This window comes from Xenopus laevis, chromosome 2L (assembly GCF_017654675.1).
Source record: "Xenopus laevis strain J_2021 chromosome 2L, Xenopus_laevis_v10.1, whole genome shotgun sequence".
NCBI lineage: Eukaryota > Metazoa > Chordata > Amphibia > Anura > Pipidae > Xenopus > Xenopus laevis.
In genome coordinates, this window is record NC_054373.1 from 32156725 (window position 1) to 32173647 (window position 16923).

A 16923-nucleotide genomic window follows, 5' to 3' on the forward strand; every position below is an offset into this window, starting at 1 on the left:
GATTTTTAGGTTTAGATGATATACACACAGTACTGATACAGGAATCATGATGGACCTATTTAGCTGACGTTTGTTCCTAGTTGGTATTTTGGGTCATACACCCCAGTCTGTTTATGAACCTTTCCCCCCATCCTTGAGCTGACCTGCAATTTATTCTAAATATGGACCTGGGTTTTTTGGACAGAGCCAATATTCGCATTCACACACACATATCTCACACAACCATACAACATTCCTACACATTCCAGAATATCACACATGCTATAATTATTAAGTTCTTCTTTTAGTAGCCTCTTCAAGAACCCTGCTCCCCTCTAACTAATGGTTTATAAGAGTCAACCTGGGACATCCCTATTTAATTTAGTTTTTGACATGCCTTTTCCATTTTCGTGGGGTTGTATTTAGGTTATATTTATATTTTAATGGGCAATTATTTGCAATTAAATAAATTTAGATGATCCAGAGGAAGGCAAAAAACCCCCTTCTGAGGCGGTCTCCAATCTGCCTCAGAAGGGGAAAAAAATTCCTTCCTGACTCCAAAATGGCAATCGGACATGTCCCTGGATCGACAGTAGCCTTGTAAAGGAAATACAATGCCACATAGGGAGTGTACGGGTCCAATTCTATTGCTCCCGTATTGGCATGCCATTAATGAAGCACCAGGTTATAAAAATAACCTGATACTAGTGACTGATTCGTTGAAAGGGAGAACAGGTCATTTCCAATACAGAAATGCCTGCGGATTCCAAAAGGGAATTCAACTCAGTGTTCTCCTGTTCAAGGAATGGGTGAGCATTGCAAATAGCTAATTCAACTGATGCGCACACACACACTCTCTCTCTCACACACACTCTCTCTCTCTCTCTCTCTCACACACACACTCTCTCTCTCACACACACACACTCTCTCTCACACACACACACACTCTCTCTCTCTCACACACACTCTCTCTCTCACACACTCTCTCACACACACACTCCCTCACACACACACACACACACACACACACGCACACTCACTCTAACACATAGACATGCACACTCACTCTCACACACACTCACTCTAACACACACACACACTCACTCTCACACACACACACACTCACTCTCAAACACACACACACATACACACATATATATATACAATGGTAATAACAAGAAACCCCTATATAATCAGGTCTCCAGGGGGTATACTTACCACTACTTACCATTAGGGAGCTCAGCGGCTGCTGAGTGATAACAACCCGCCCTTCCTTCCCTAAAAGAAAATGATTTTAGATGTATTTTAAGAAAACTTTCTATAGAGCATATGTTTTCTTTTCTACCTTATTCTAGATGCTTGCCTGTCAATAGTTATATAATATCTATTATCCTGTCCATAAACTATTGTATAACATTTTATCTAAAGACCTAAAACCAGCCTAATCTTTTACATTACTCTACACTGTCTCATTTATATAACATTTATACTCACGATGGTTAACTCTTCCGTTCTTTCTTTTTCTCTTCTCCAAGTCAAAGCCAGGGATCCCGTGTGGCGGCGACATTGATGGCAGACGCAGGTGGATGAGTTGTTGAGAGGTGCAGCTTGCCATAGAGGGTATGATGTCAATTGGCCCAGGTTGTTGTATTGTCCAGGCAGTATTGATGCTTTCCCATATTAGAACCAATGCCTTACTCCTGCCAACTCCAGCTGGGATCCACGTGGGAGAAATCTGCCAAGTTGGTTTCCTCGTTCCGAATTTGAGAGGAGAATGACAGCGGGATTTCAGTGAAGTCATCTGCTGATGGCTATATGAAAGGAAACAAGGTGCTTCTTACATACTTCATTTCACTCGAGATAAGTCGTAACTTAATATGTGGCTTTAATTATCTGTAAAAAGTGATTACTGGATTCAGATATTAATGCCCAGAAAAATGAGAAGCAGGGGAAAGTTAAAATCAGACTATCACTATCCACCAAAACCCAACAACTTTATTTTGGAAATAAAATTACAAAAAGACTATGAAGATTTTCATTCATCCAGGTCATGGTATATCTAGTATAGGTAAATCTAAAACAACTGGACTTGCTGAGTAATCATTGAAGAGCTGAAGAAGCTGCTCGGATGAGTAGTGAAATATCTTCAACTCAGCAAGTCCGGTTGTTTTTTATATTTACCTATACTAGATATAAAATTACAAAAAGTTTCTGAGGGCCAAGGAATGAGCTATTGAAAAAGGTAACGGTCAATAAATGAATAAGGGACCCATTAACCTCACTATGGACACGTGATTATCTGTCCTTGTTACAGTGATTACCACAGTGCAGACCAAGCTGAAGTCCAGTTTGGGTGAAGTCTGAAGGTGAATTGTGTTTTATCAGTCTTGGATACAACTAGAACTTTGGGAAAGTTACTGTTAGCAACATGTTTTCATATCTAAGTGAATCCCAAACCAATGTTGGGAGCCTTAACCCAAAAGCTCCGAAGACCTCTGGCCTACCAAGTGGTGGATGAGTAAAAAAGAGCAGCAGTTTTTCTGCAGTGTGAGAGTGGGTGGATGTATCATATATAGCACATGTATTTACCATTCCTGGCTGGAAAGGGGTCTTCACTCTCCGGTTCTCCAGCTCTTCCCACTTCACTGTGCTGTAGAAAGCGTGCTCCCTGATGTTTCCGTTGACACCGATCCGCTGATTCTCATCCATCTCCAAAAGCTAAAAAGAAACATAAATTCTAATATTGCAGGTGCTGTGTCATGTACCTCCTAGCACTAGGGCCCGGGCCTAGGGTGGCAGGATTTTAGGGGGCGGCATGCTGCCCAACCACACCCACAATGATTCAGAAACACTGGGGATGCACATGAGATACAATAGTTTTTTTAAATTTCCTGTGCGCCAATCCCCATTGCTCTGGTGAAAAAGATGAATGATGATGAAGGATGAAAATCTGAGGGGCGTCTGCTATGTAAATCTGGCTCTGGATATTTACCTTTGGCAGGAGGTCCAGCATTTCCTTGCTCATATAATATGGGTAATACGGCGTATTCTTCTTTATTGCAAAGAATTGCCTTAAAATACTGCCTGTAGGTGAAAATGGCAAGCTGCCCGTGGCCATTTGGTACATGGTAATCCCAAAAGACCACCAATCCATGCCTGCGTTATACTCTGCCTTTGATAGAACCTATGAAACAAAATGATTACAGAGAAAACATGAGTCATGAACTTGATAGGCTACTTGCAGAACACAAAATAACATGTTATTTCCATATTAAATTGCAGATGGATTACATTTAACTTCTGTATTACTATTAATTAATATATTAATAATATTAATTAATATTAAATGAGCACAGATCAAATACGTGTGGTATTATCAGAGATGCTGTTCTCATTTAAATGGGTTGTTTTTCCCCTTCAGGTCAACTCTTAGTATGTTATAAAACGTCACATTCTTAGCAACCTTTGCCTTGGTCTTAGTTTTTTATCTTTTATAATTTTTCAATTATTTGCCTTTCTCTCCAGCATTCAGATGGGGGTTAATGACGCCCTTCAGCCAAAATCATATTGCAGTGTAAGGCTACAGTTTTGTTGTTACTGAAACTTTTATTATTTATCTTTATATTCAGGCCCATTCATTTTCATTTCCCAGGCTCTCATTCAATTCAGCACCTGGTAGCTAAGTTAAATTGAGCCCTAGCAACCGGATAGCTGCTGGAACTCCAAAATAGAGAGCAGCTGAACAAAAAGCTAAATCATTCAAAATGAAGACCAATTGCAAATTGTCTCCGAATATTTCTGCATGAGACTAAAGGTTAAATTAAAGGTGAATATGTTTGTATTTTAAATGCTTGTTGTCACCTCTGGTGCGCGGTATCCAGGGGTTCCTATTACTCCGTTGGTTCTTGTCTGGTCGAAGATGTTCTCTGCGGCGAGGCCAAAGTCACAGATCTTGATATGGCCGTATCTGTCCACCAACACGTTGTCAGGTTTCAGGTCACTGTAGGATAAGAATTAGGAGCAATTTAAATAGGTAACAGTTCTCGGGACCAACATTGCCCTCCACTGCCCCTATAAGTAGGCTGCCATCAGAGTGGGAATCCTGCAGGGGGCCCATAGTAACAGAGAACCCAAGGAAATGTGAAGGTACAATTCATAGAATAAAAAAGATATTGGACCTGCAGAGGGAATTAGTAGCATTTGGGTGGGGACAGGGCAGCCATCAGGGGGGGACAGGGGGGAGAGTTGTATGGGGCCCCGAGGGTAAGGGGGGCCCCGGCCACACCACACTTACTTGATTAGCCGGGCCCCCCTGCTTTTTGAGACCTGCTGACTTCGGGAAGGCATGGATGTTTAAGGGGCCCTGACCACCAATTTTCTTATAATGTGGGGGGGGGAGGCCTGGCCACCAATTTTTTTTTCTCATGTTGGGTCCTAGCCACCAATATATTTTTATGGGGGGCCCGGACCACCAATATCTTTTTATTTTTTATTAACATGTGGGAACCCTAGCCACCAATATTTTTCTTGTTTTTTTTACTGTGTGGTGGGGAGGGCGGACCTTTAGGTGGGGCTTGCGGTGGGCGCAGCCCAGGGGGCCCAGGAAATGTTGTCGTATGGGGCCCTGTGATTTCTCATGGTGGTCCTGGGTGGGGATGTTGACATGTTTGAGCAGAACGGAGTGTGTGTTCTGTAAAATATTCTACATTCTTTTAATTGGGGCCATGTTCTACTTTGTTGGATTTGCCCACCTCCCACAGGGGTGAGGGGCCAACCTGGCAGTGGGATAAAAACCTGGACTTGTATGGGAAAGTTCTATGTAGTATGGGGGTCCCATGACTTCTAACCGCACCCTGCAGTCTGACTGTGTAAGTGCTTTCTTGTATTGACTAATTTAAAAACGAGTTGGGAGAGATGAGTAGCTACTATGGGAAATGCTTGCCTACAGCACATGTAGTGGTGACAGTCCATCATCACTCAGTGAATCTATGTGTCAGAAAGCACATAGAGACAACACAATATACTGAGAATTTACTCACCGATGAATGATGCCCTTAGAGTGCAGGAACTGGAGAGCAACCACCATCTCCGCTGTGTAGAACCTTTTACAAAAAGAAAATCATCATCGTTCCTATATCACATTCATTACATAGGATTTGTTACAGTTAACTATAGAGTTGCCTCGCAGTGTTCTCTGTGCTTGCATCTGATGCAAATATCTAAGTGTAACATACAAAAGGGTGCAGAACACGTCTTACTGACAGCACAGGCAAACATGCTACATATGTAACTTGTTATGGGAACAAATTCAGCCCATTGAAGTGCCCAGCGTTTTCCACTTATAAAAGAGCTCTAGTAACACTGTCCCAGAGAAAATCCATTAAAGTGATCCAGCTAAAATTCCTTAAAAACTTTTCATGTTCTTATTAATAAGGTTGAACCAAAGAAATGAAAAATGGTCCATTGGTTGGGGCGCTGGGAGGGGTGATATTGTAAGTCTATGGCATCTTTTAGCAACTCGTTTCGCATTGGCCAGAATCTCAAGATTGCCAGTCTGGGCCTGACAATATGCAGCAGAACACAATTCATTAAGTGGGCAGCTTATACAGACAAATAAGTACTACATGGACCTTTGGAATATGTACCCCAATTTCTCTGTAATAACAATTAATATAATTCAGGTACAAAGCAGCCCTGTACTTATCTATGGCAAGGGTACAGGGCCAGGCCGCATCTTGCACCCACTTAACTAGAGCACCTGAATGAAACACAAGTTAGGGTGCAGGAAAGGGGACACTGCTACTCAAGCTTGTCCCTCAGTAATACACTGCTGCCATTGTGGAGAACAAAGACCTATTAAGGACTAAGAGGTAGGCAGTGAGCAAAGTATGAAAAACATGGTGGGCTGCACCTATTCTTTCCAGTTTGCTCCCTATCCCATGTACTGTAAATGGGTCCTAATGTCACTTACATGATTCTTGCCATTGGCAGATTTCCTTTGCGAAGAATCATTTGCATTAAAGATTTCCCGCTGGCATACTCCAGGACGAAGAAGGATTCCAGCTGTTAAAGAGAGAATAGAAGAAGGTGAGACCTAACCCATCCTAAAACTTTAAAGCTTTCTGAAAAGAAGTGGTAATGTGAATAAGTGGAAAGCAACATCTTGGCGCTCCATGGAGATATAGAAACAGCCATGTATGAGGAGCAAATGAGACCCCACCGCATAGTTTGAACTGGTCTAATCATGCTAAAAAGTTCATTTAAATGCTAGATTCCCTTTAAAGAGATGATATGCAATTAATAACAGTATTTACCTCTGATTGAAAAGCTGCGTAGGAATGACATAAAAATGTGCTTCCTCTAGCGACCGACAGCACTCGGGCCTCCTTCATCATGATGTTGAAGTTGTTCTTGTCTGGACTTTTCTGCATGATCTTTACTGCTACCAGTTGCTTCTTCGGTGTAAACGAAGCCAACATCACCTAATAACGAAGGGCAAATATTAGATATGACATGGTGTATGTAAAGGTAAACGCTAAACACTGAGAGGCTAAAATGAAAAAGTTATCTGTTTTCACTTTACACCATAGGTGGAGAATAATGAAGATTTCGGGAGGTTTAGTCTCCCCAATTAATTAGAAATAGTATCTTCCAGTGATTCCTTCCCCAACATAAATGTCCCATTCTATATCACCACTTTATAATGATCTTCTCAGAACTGTATTTACAAAACAGTGAGTAATAATACTAAACTACTTTATTCTCGCCTATGTTTTCTGCTTCCCTATGATTTATACCAAGAGAAATCATTCCTGGGAAGCCTTTCACTTACCCGGCCAAAGCCTCCTTTTCCCAGCTCTGAATAAAACCTGTAGTTCTTAATATCCAGGGGGACAGGTCTGCTGATATCCACACAGAGTTTCTTCGCTGCGCTTCCACCTAGGAAAAAAACTCCATTAGTACCTTGTATTACAAATAACCTGTACATAGCATATATTAATAAACCCATCAGCAAGCACAAGGCAGGGCTCCTTAATATGAGGCAGCACAAGGGGACTGGAGAGGGGACACCTACACCTATGTGCCTCCCCCAGATGCCCCCATGAATACATCTCCCAGAAAACTTAAACCCTTGATTATATATTGAGAAATGCTGGAAGCCTGGGTTTCTGACATATTGACACGGCAGACCATTAGTGATAGTGATGTTCATCAGAATCAATCAGTAATTAGATTTGAACAGTTACATCCAAGGTAGAAGATGAAAGCAGTTCTGATTGGTTGACATTGGCATCATCACTGATATTACTAATTTCCTATACAATAGAAAACCAGCCCTGATTGGTTGATACTGGCAATATCACTGGTGATTTTTATTTTCCCTTATAGTAAACCAGCCCTAGTTTCATACCAAGATTAAAAAAAGAAGAAAGAATGAATAAATAGATGGGTAATTTTTAATAAGAACAAGACCTTGGGTAAATCAGCAAGCTATAACCATCAGGCAAACATATTATTTGCAGAAATCCTGTTAAAAAGACATCCCAGCAAGTTAGGGCAGATAAATCCTATGGGGCCACTTCTTATTAGAAAGTTAGGGGAGAGATTAAGCATAAAAGCTGCAACTGTGTTTTCTTACCTTCTAAGGGATCCTCTGGACTTCTTGATTTTGATCCTTATTCACTCCTTCACTGGTCTTTTCCAACTGACTTTTCTTTTCTTCTAACTGTAACTTTTGACTCTTCTCTATGGGGCTTTTCTCCTTGTCTTTTAATTCACTCCTCCTGCTTTTATTGCTCCCATCTTGACGGGTCTTCTTTTCCATGGGGTGTTTCTTCTGCTCTTCTAACTCATCTCCACTCCTTCTCCTTTTATTTCTCCCATCTTCACTGGTCTTCCTTTCCATGGGGCTTTTCTCCTTTTCTTTTACCTGTCCTTCACTCCTTCTCCTTTTACTGCCCCCATCTACACTGATCTTTTTCATTTGACTTTTCTTCTGATCTTCTAACTCACCTTCACTCCTTCTATTATTGCTCCAATCTCCAGAGTTCTTCCTTTGTATGGGGCTTTTCCTCTCTTCTATCTGTCCTTCACTGCTTCTCCTGCCCCCATCTTCACTGGTCTTCCTTTTCACCAGGCTTTTCTTCTTGTCTTCTAAATCACCATCACCCCTTCTGCTATTGCTCCTATCTCCACTGGTCTTCCTTTCTTTGGGGCTTTTCTTCTTCTCTTCCAGCTCTCTTTCTCTCCTTCTCCTTTTACTGCCCCCATCTTCACTGGTTTTCTTTTTCACCAGGCTTTTCTTCTTCTCTTCTAAATCTCCATCACTCCATCTCCTTTTCTCACCTTGTCCTTCCTCCTCCGAATTCCGACTCCTCTTCTTTCTCACCTCCATGTTAATCTCTCCTCCTATACTGTTTTTTTTAAATTTTATTTAAGCTCTATCTCAATTTATCCACTTTTATCTATCGCCACTCTCACTCCATGTCTCTTCTCCTCACTGTCCAAAAGGCAGTTGGCCTGAACCAACTGAACAGGTAACTGAACTAGGTGAGTCATGTGACCACCAGCAGTGTCATGAGCAGGCAACATGGAGTGACATGCAAGCACTAGAGAGCCATTGGCATTTCAGAGGACATTGCTATGGCACTACAGAGAAGGAAAACTTCTCTAAGAGCAAATGTTTAAAGTTGATTGGGAGTTATCAAGTTGAGAATATGATTTATTAGTAAAACATTAAGGGGCAGAGCTGAAATCCCTGCAGTCCACAAGGGTTATCAAATGGAACTGCTAACAGAGTTGTATTACATCTACACTGATTGATTCTAATTGTATCAAGAGTTCCAGAACTGTGCTGAGATTCTGTGTTCACTTCAGCTCCTTCAGGGGAAATTGGAAGTTGCTGATTACCTCAACAGTTCCCACATATTAGTAGGCTGGTGGCCATTATCTGGACAAACACCAAGTTGTTGCTTAGAGGAACTTCTATTTTAAATGGCGCCTATCTATGCTGCCAGAATTCCAAACCTTTTTGGAGGTTTAGTGGGACGTATGTCTTTATTGAAGCATGACATGCTGACAATTATCTACATTCTTTATCTATAGACCCTTCTTCACCATTTCCATATTTCACTGCACTGCATTGTAAACTCCTAAATAGAAAGATTTATAGACACTGATAAATGTAACAGCTCTATATATTTTTGCACTGATGTAAAAAATAAAGCGCTAAACAGAAGCAACTTATTGTGAGTGCCATGTATAGGTGGCTCTGCTTTGTATTGCTTCTTCTTTTTCCCAGTTAATGTTAATGTGTAATGTGGAAAACTGTATAGGGCAAATGCTATATAAATACAGCACCTCTTAGCAGCTAATATTATATATTATCCATCTGAAATGTGTGACCATTACTTTTTAACTGCATCAGGAAATTCCATGCATTCAATTCTCACATAGTAACATAGTAGATGAGGTTGAAAAGAAAAAAATGTGTCCATCAAGTGCAACATGCACAACTGCTATTGAATCCAGAGAAGGCAAAAAAAACAACCAATCTGAAGCCTCACCAATTTGCCCTGGGGGTGGGGGGATTCCTTCCTGACTCCCAGATGTCAGTTGGACCAGTCCCTTAATTAAGTTTGGATTAAGAACTGTTTTCAGAAACCTTGTGTTTTATCCCTTGCTTAAAAGCCATCCAACACCTGTAGGGCACAGAACTGATGGAGAATGGCTGAAGTGAAGGATCATGGAGGTAGGAAAGAGATGCAAGGAGGGCAGTGGATGAATACAAGCTACATACAAAAGCCATGCAGTGTTTCAGCACTGACTGCCCACTTAGCTCATGAAGCACACAAGAGGGCAATGTAATAATTATTAGTCTACTACCCCATTAAATAACTGCACTTTACATTGGTTTACTGTGCCAAATCCATTGCTGTTGTTGCATTATAGATGTACTCAAAAGAGCAAAAGTGGTCTTTGTTACTTGCAAAATCCAAGCTAAAGCAATAGATAAAGAAATTTGGGGGTCTCCATATCCCTTAACTTCCCTAGACAGCATGATAGAACGTTTAGGAGACATAAATTATCTCCTCTTCCATCTTGGGATCTCTGTAGGAAGTGTAAGGAAGACGGGAGACCAGGCAGAAACAACTTTGTTATACCTTGATGTTCCCCTGTCATTTTCATGCTTAGTCAGTACCATCTGAATATAGGATTGCAATACCCGAATGTAATTTTTATTATATGTTAAGCACACAAAAAAAGCATAAAAACAACAAATAATTGTAGCATAGACAGTAGGTTTATTTATTAAACTATACAATAAGCAATCATGTTACAATACATTTACAAACAATATAAAAATAAATATATTTATAAATATTTACCTAAAATTTAGATCTACCTACCGTCTACATACAGAAAGATATACAATTATGGGCTGCTGTATAGAACCACCTGCTACAGATTTTGCCATTTTGTACTGAAGCCACACAGAGCACCTGGTATAAATGATTGGCTGAGAGAGTATGCAGGGGCGGATATGTAAAACGTGGGTACAGAAATGTACATTGAGAAACAAGCACCATAGGGAAATAATTTGGCTCAGACTTTGCATGGCACAATAATTAAATGAAGGCAGTCTATACAAAAGATCCTGTGATGGACAAGACTCTGAGATACTGTTCAGAAACGTTATATTCACTTCATCATTCTTTACACACAGCTGTAGATTCCTGGCATCTAACTAAAAGTGATACATGTCCAATTTTAGGAGACAGAGAGAAAAAAAAATCCAAGGTTCTCCATTGGCTCCGATTACAGACTTCATTCTGGATCCCTCAGTTACGATGCCCTTTACCAGAGTGCAGTTCACCCAATGATGTAAAGTGCATTTGTACAGAGTAGTCAAAGATATGAAATACTCTACTCTGAACTCTCACTTAAACTTTCATATAGAAGCACTGGTGTTTTCTTGTGTTTAATCCACTTCTTCCTCTTGGAGTGACCTGGCATCAGCCTCCTCTTAACAACAGCTGCCGGATAGAATTAAAGAAAACTGGTTAATTGGAGCATCTTTTCCATTAAAAGTACTATGGGCAAACAGATGAAAAGCCAGACTCGCTTACAGGTTCATGTCGATAATATTAGCCTTCCTTAAATAAGACAAACTAGCAGCATTACACAGCAGCAGTTTATACACAATTCTTTCCAACACATGCTGGGAATATCCCAACCCAACACATATGTGCAATAACACTGTTAAACATTTTAGTTTTCTGTAAATCTTCCTTTTAAGGCGTTGTTCACCTTTCGGGTAATTTTTTATTCTGGTGCTTTTTCAGTTATTAAGCATTTTTTTAAAAAAATTTAAAAAGAATACTAGGAGTTAACAAGGATTGTTTCTCCACCTGCCACGCATGGAATTAGGCTAATGTGTTATATAGTGAACAGATTATAAATTCAATCCACCCTTATTGCCAATTATTCCAATGCTCAGATTCTCTACTCACAAGCCACAGTCTCTGTCTCAGCTGCAATTCCTTCTGGGGGCCAATACAGACTTTGGCTCTTGCGGAACTTCTTGTAGAGTTGTGTGTACAAAACAGACAAAGTCAACAACACAAATAGGAAAGTGAGACACGCAGCTGCCCATGCTGCCTCCTCTGTTCGTGGGGTAGACACAAACACATCTGAGGCTTTTATTTGTCCAACACCAGAAGCCTTCTGTGCTGCAGCCGATGCCTCTTTTGTTGGCTCGTGCTTGCAACTGCACTCTTCTTTTTCTTCTATAACGGCAGCAGTTGGTTTGGGAGCAGTAGTAGATGAAAGGCCCACAGGAGGCTCAGGCATCTTTTCTTCTTGTTGGGTGGTTGTTGCAGTACCTGGGCCCTCAACAGTAGTTTTTCCTGCAATGCTATTGTTGTGGGTTGTCGAAGTGCCTGACTCTTTTTGCATGGAAGTTGGAGATGGCACAGTCTGGCTGCCCCCTAGATCATTGGATGTGTTCCTGCTCTGTACAGTTGGAGAATTCAAGTTCATGTCAGGAGAGCCTTTGGAAATATTCATGAAGGTGGATTCTGGTAGTAAAGCAGAAACATTGCTCTCCATATAACGGCTTCCATCTGGATCTACAAGGTCATCTTTTTTTTCGGACACACCAGACCGATCTAATGTTACGTGAACCTTATCTTCAGATGTTGAAGATGATAAAGGAGTCCTCAATACTGTGTGTGAGATTACAGGCTGACTTTTATTGGCATCAACTGCTGTTTGTTCTACTGACACTGCAGTACTGTTCATTATTCTTGCACTGGCATTATAAATAGGAGTGCTTGCTAATATATGGGCAGAACCAAGTAATGCAGAGTCCCTTCTTCTTCTCTTCAAACCACAGTTTTCTTGCTTAAGATATAAAGAAAAGTAATTTTATATGAGATGTATGTTCTTGTATACAAATATGTGTTATACATTAATTAAAAGGCTCACTCTTTTGATATAAACAGTATTATAATTACTGGTCACAACTAGTACAAGCTTGCAGACACTATGGTCTATTCATCAAGAACAGACTTTATAAGAGTAGAATGTTCTTCTAGACTTGACCTGCAGGTAATTCAACCCACATCCTCTCCATACTTGCACTCTATTGCCAATGACCTGCTCAATGCCCACCTACCATTGTGGATACCCACGGCTATCTGAATCACTGCGGGGCCCAAACATGGGGAAATACAATATTAAAATAACCTGCTAAGATCAGTAGTAAGGTGTTATTTCTGTCTTAGCCAGGACTTTGCATTGAAAAGCTCTGTGAAAATCTATTGGCGAAACTTGAGATTTGTTTCTTACCTGGCAGCAAATTTTGGGGCAAAGCTTCTTGTCATGTTTATCAAAGAACACCGACGATGGCCGGACAAGCAAGTCCTGATACGAACCATCCATGTCCATTTCTCGTTCTCTAGTTCTGTCCATGTTGGCCGTTAGCCAGTTTCTAACTTCACAGAGATCTATATGTGACATCTCCAGAGTGGAGCCCCAGGTGACCAGGGCAAGAGGCTGAAGAAAGAACACAACAGGCCAGAGCATAATATGATAAGACATAAACGCTTCATTGAAAGCTACAAGGTAATTCATACAACCCACAGCAAAACCACCAATGTCAGTAATAGGCCAAGTATTAAAGGCCGTTCCTGTAAAACTGTAACAAAAAAAAAGGAAAACTGATTCTACCCTAAAGAAATAATGCACATATAGGTTTTATAATAAAGGGAGAAAGAGCATCATGACAAATTGCTTGTATATCCTTCCATCAAAAAAGTATACAAAATAAATATGCAAATGACAGGGTTACTCCAGCAATGAAATTTGAAGGATAAAATGTAACCATAGATGTGCATTTCATGCACATATTTTAAAAAATAAATTCCAATATGACAGGCCAATAGATCATCATTCTCAGTGCTGGGACTCCCTTAAAGTCAGTAAAAACAAATTCCATACCCGTTCAGTTGAAAGGTTCATGTGAGGGGTGATTATGTGCTTGTATACGCAGGAGCGAGCTCCATGGACAAGTGCTTTTTTCAGCTTGGGGTGAACACAGGGATGGTACAAGAAAACAACCCCTCCATGCTGCAAGACATAAAGGTAGAGAGAATTCAACACCCCCAAACTTGTAAATATCTTTATGCTAACAGGAATCCTACCCTATCAATTCTATAATTGCTCTGTACTGGCCAGGAACTGATCAGACTGAGTGTGTGACTCCCACGGCTGACTATACACCAATAACAAAAACTGGAGCAGATCCACATAAAAAAAAGAATGAATATGCACTGCCCTGCAGTATATTATCTGTGGATAGTATAATGGGACATGTGGTTAACTTACAATTTTTTCTGTTTAAAGGGATACTGTCATGGGAAAAATTTTTTTTTTCAAAATGAATCAGTTAATAGTGCTGCTCCAGCAGAATTCTGCACTGAAATCCATTTCTCAAAAGAGCAAACAGATTTTTTTATATTCAATTTTGAAATCTGACATGGGGCTAGACATTTTGTCAATTTCCCAGCTGCCCCATGTCATGTGACTTGTGCTCTGATAAACTTCAATCACTCTTTACTGCTGTACTGCAAGTTGGAGTGATTATCACCCCCTCCCTTTTCCCCCCAGCAGCCAAACAAAAGAACAATGGGAAGGTAACCAGATAACAGCTCCCTAACACAAGATAACAGCTGCCTGGTAGATCTAAGAACAACACTCAATCGTAAAAACCCATGTCCCACTGAGACTCCTTCAGTTACATTGAGAAGGAGAAACAGCAGCCTGCCAAAAAGCATTACTCTCCTGAAGTGCAGGCACAAGTCACATGACATGGGGCAGCTGGGAAATTGACAAAATGTCTAGCCTCGTGTCAGATTTCAAAATTGAATATAAAAAAATCTGTTTGCTCTTTTGAGAAATGGATTTCAGTGCAGAATTCTGCTGGAGCAGCACTATTAACTGATTCATTTTGAAAAAAAAATTTTTTCCCATGACAGTATCCCTTTAACTAAAACACTAAGATTACAGCTCTCTATAATCAAACCCTGTTCTCTTTTAGTATGGAATTCTAAGTTGTACTGCAATGTTATTAACCATTTGATTCATTCCCCATAAAGCTTTATAAAATCACAATATGTCCTACCTCAAGGTTATGCAGCCAGCGCTGTGGGGGACAATACGCATACTCTCCATATCTGGCCCATTTTGGACGGTGCACGCCACTTTTAAAAGCAAATATATAGATTGTGTGACAATAGGATCCATATAGATATATATTCCTTATTACATTTGGACATTTCCCTTTTAAAAATATAAACATACATTAAACACTGTATTATATCAACCAGTCTCTACTTTGTGTACACTTGGGAAAGGCTCCCATCTATCTGGCAGACACAAGAAATGATTTTACCTGTTGGGAATCGGGGTTGCATACACTATCTCAGTGTCCATACAGGCGCCGTGTGACTTCTACAAGAAAAGAGCAAATTTCGGTGCTCTGGCAACTGACTGTACCTCTTTTCTCTACATCCACAAAAGTTCCCGGTTAAATTAAAAGGAATCTAGAGCTAATGATGAAGGTTACAATGATAAAGCTGAGCTTGCTGTACCCCTATAAAGTAGAATTTGCAGATGTATGTATATGTTATGAATCCTGGATGTGAGCCATTGTTAGTTTGTATTACTGTTTTCTCCTCCCCTTGAATTAAAAATAAAAACCTATTTTAAAAAAAACGGAATCTACAACTAAAATAGTAGTTGTACTTATACAACAGGCTTGTAACAAGAAGTCAATAGTAGAAATACACTGGCACACACGGCAATTCAAAACGGGGAATCCCTTGTGTCTTTATTTGCAGAGAAGCAACGTTTCGGGGTAGTACCCCTTTGTCATGCTTGACAAAGGGGTACTACCCCGAAACGTTGCTTCTCTGCAAATAAAGACACAAGGGATTCCCCTTTTTGAATTGCCGTGTGTGCCAGTGTATTTCTACTATTGACCTTGGGGAGGGTGCCGATCCCTCCAGCATTGAGCACCTGGCTATCCTGACTGAAGGCCTGGGTGTGCGAGCCGACATCTCTATCTTGTAACAAGAAGTATCCCTGCCAATATGCCTTCATTTACCAACACTGAGCTGGAACCCACAGATACTAATAATATTTTTACTTTCACTGCTCTACCTGCCTGAGTACTCTGTGATCTCACCTCCGGTTCATAATGAGTGGTAATGCTTGGAAACACCTGTGGGGAGACAGACAACTTTACTATTATAATCCTTTATTTACAATGCACTCAAATATTCTGCAGCCCACTACAGATATTATACATTATTCACATCAGTCCCAGCCCCAGTGGAGCTTACAATCTAAGGCGCCTATCGCATTCACACGCACAACGGTCGGTTCTATCAGGCGCCAATTAACAAGGGGAGAGCATACAAATTCCTCGCAGACAGTTTTCTGGCTGGAATCAAACCAAGGCCCAGCGCTGCAAGACAACAGGGCTACTCACTGTGTCACTATGATGCAAATGCTAAACACAAGTTATTTAAACTGAGAGTAGAAACACATGCTACCTGAATGGAACAAACACCCACAGAGCTTTATCAGTGCTTTTTCTTCAGGCTATTAAGTTACTGTGATTGATATTTTTTATCCCAACCCATAATTAAATGGTAACATTTGTTAGCTGTTGTTAGCTGGGCAGAGACAGATGAGAAGATTTGGGGAGATTAGTTGCCCGGCGACAAATCTCTCTTCTTCGGGTGACTAATCTCCCTGAACGGCCTCCCCATCGTCTAGAATCTAAATTGAGGCAACTTCGGGCGACTTTGGAAAACGAAGGTGCTCCAAATGCCATCCCGCCGGCAATTTAGATTGTAGCCGGCAGGGAGGCAGTTCAGGGAGATTATTGCCCGAAGAAGAGCTATTTTTTCGTCTGAGACAGACGTATCTTTTTGTCTGTCTCAGCCCTAAATCTGTAGAAAAACAATGCTTTTTGTTAAAATAAAAAAAAACGTAGCACATTCCGCATTGGAAGCAAAGAAGCTGAGTTTATTTCTGTAATGCAAACGCTGGAAGATGAAAATATTGCAGAAGTGAAGTGAAAGTAACACTGAGTGCAGTCAGTCCTGTACAAACTGCAGAAATACTGGAGAATTTCATACCTGAACTGGAAAAGGCCAGTGTCTCCCGGGACATGTATACACACTCTTGTCTGGAAGGTCCACATGAATATTCAACTGCAATGAAAAGAAATCCGATAAGTCTAAAGAGCAGAATAAAAGCACTTACACCACCGTATATTCATTATAGCAGCACTTTGGTTATGGATTCCTAATCCGGAAACCCAAAATCCAGAAAGTTCGGAATTGCAGGAAGCCCATCTCCCATAGACTG

General features: G+C 40.6%; 2 protein-coding genes across 2 annotated transcripts; both read right to left on the minus strand.

The window, feature by feature from the left end:
• Positions 1 to 1652: 1652 nt before the first annotated feature.
• LOC121399839 (protein kinase C delta type-like) lies at positions 1653 to 7281 on the minus strand. The gene is made up of 8 exons (XM_041581686.1): positions 6812 to 7281; positions 6294 to 6461; positions 5951 to 6042; positions 5019 to 5081; positions 3841 to 3979; positions 2972 to 3163; positions 2569 to 2697; positions 1653 to 1790 (listed from the first exon to the last, which is right to left on the minus strand). Exons 1-8 carry the CDS (start codon positions 7190 to 7192, stop codon positions 1674 to 1676), a joined length of 1281 nt encoding a protein of 426 aa, XP_041437620.1. The 5' UTR covers positions 7193 to 7281; the 3' UTR covers positions 1653 to 1673.
• A 3037-nt stretch (positions 7282 to 10318) lies between these two features.
• Positions 10319 to 16923, minus strand: LOC121399837 (tumor protein p53-inducible protein 13-like). Its single transcript, XM_041581684.1, has 8 exons — positions 16692 to 16923; positions 15731 to 15766; positions 14936 to 14994; positions 14666 to 14744; positions 13483 to 13611; positions 12832 to 13038; positions 11493 to 12384; positions 10319 to 11015 (listed from the first exon to the last, which is right to left on the minus strand). The coding sequence occupies exons 3-8, from the start codon at positions 14974 to 14976 to the stop codon at positions 10906 to 10908; spliced, it is 1458 nt and encodes a 485-aa protein (XP_041437618.1). The 5' UTR covers positions 14977 to 14994; positions 15731 to 15766; positions 16692 to 16923; the 3' UTR covers positions 10319 to 10905.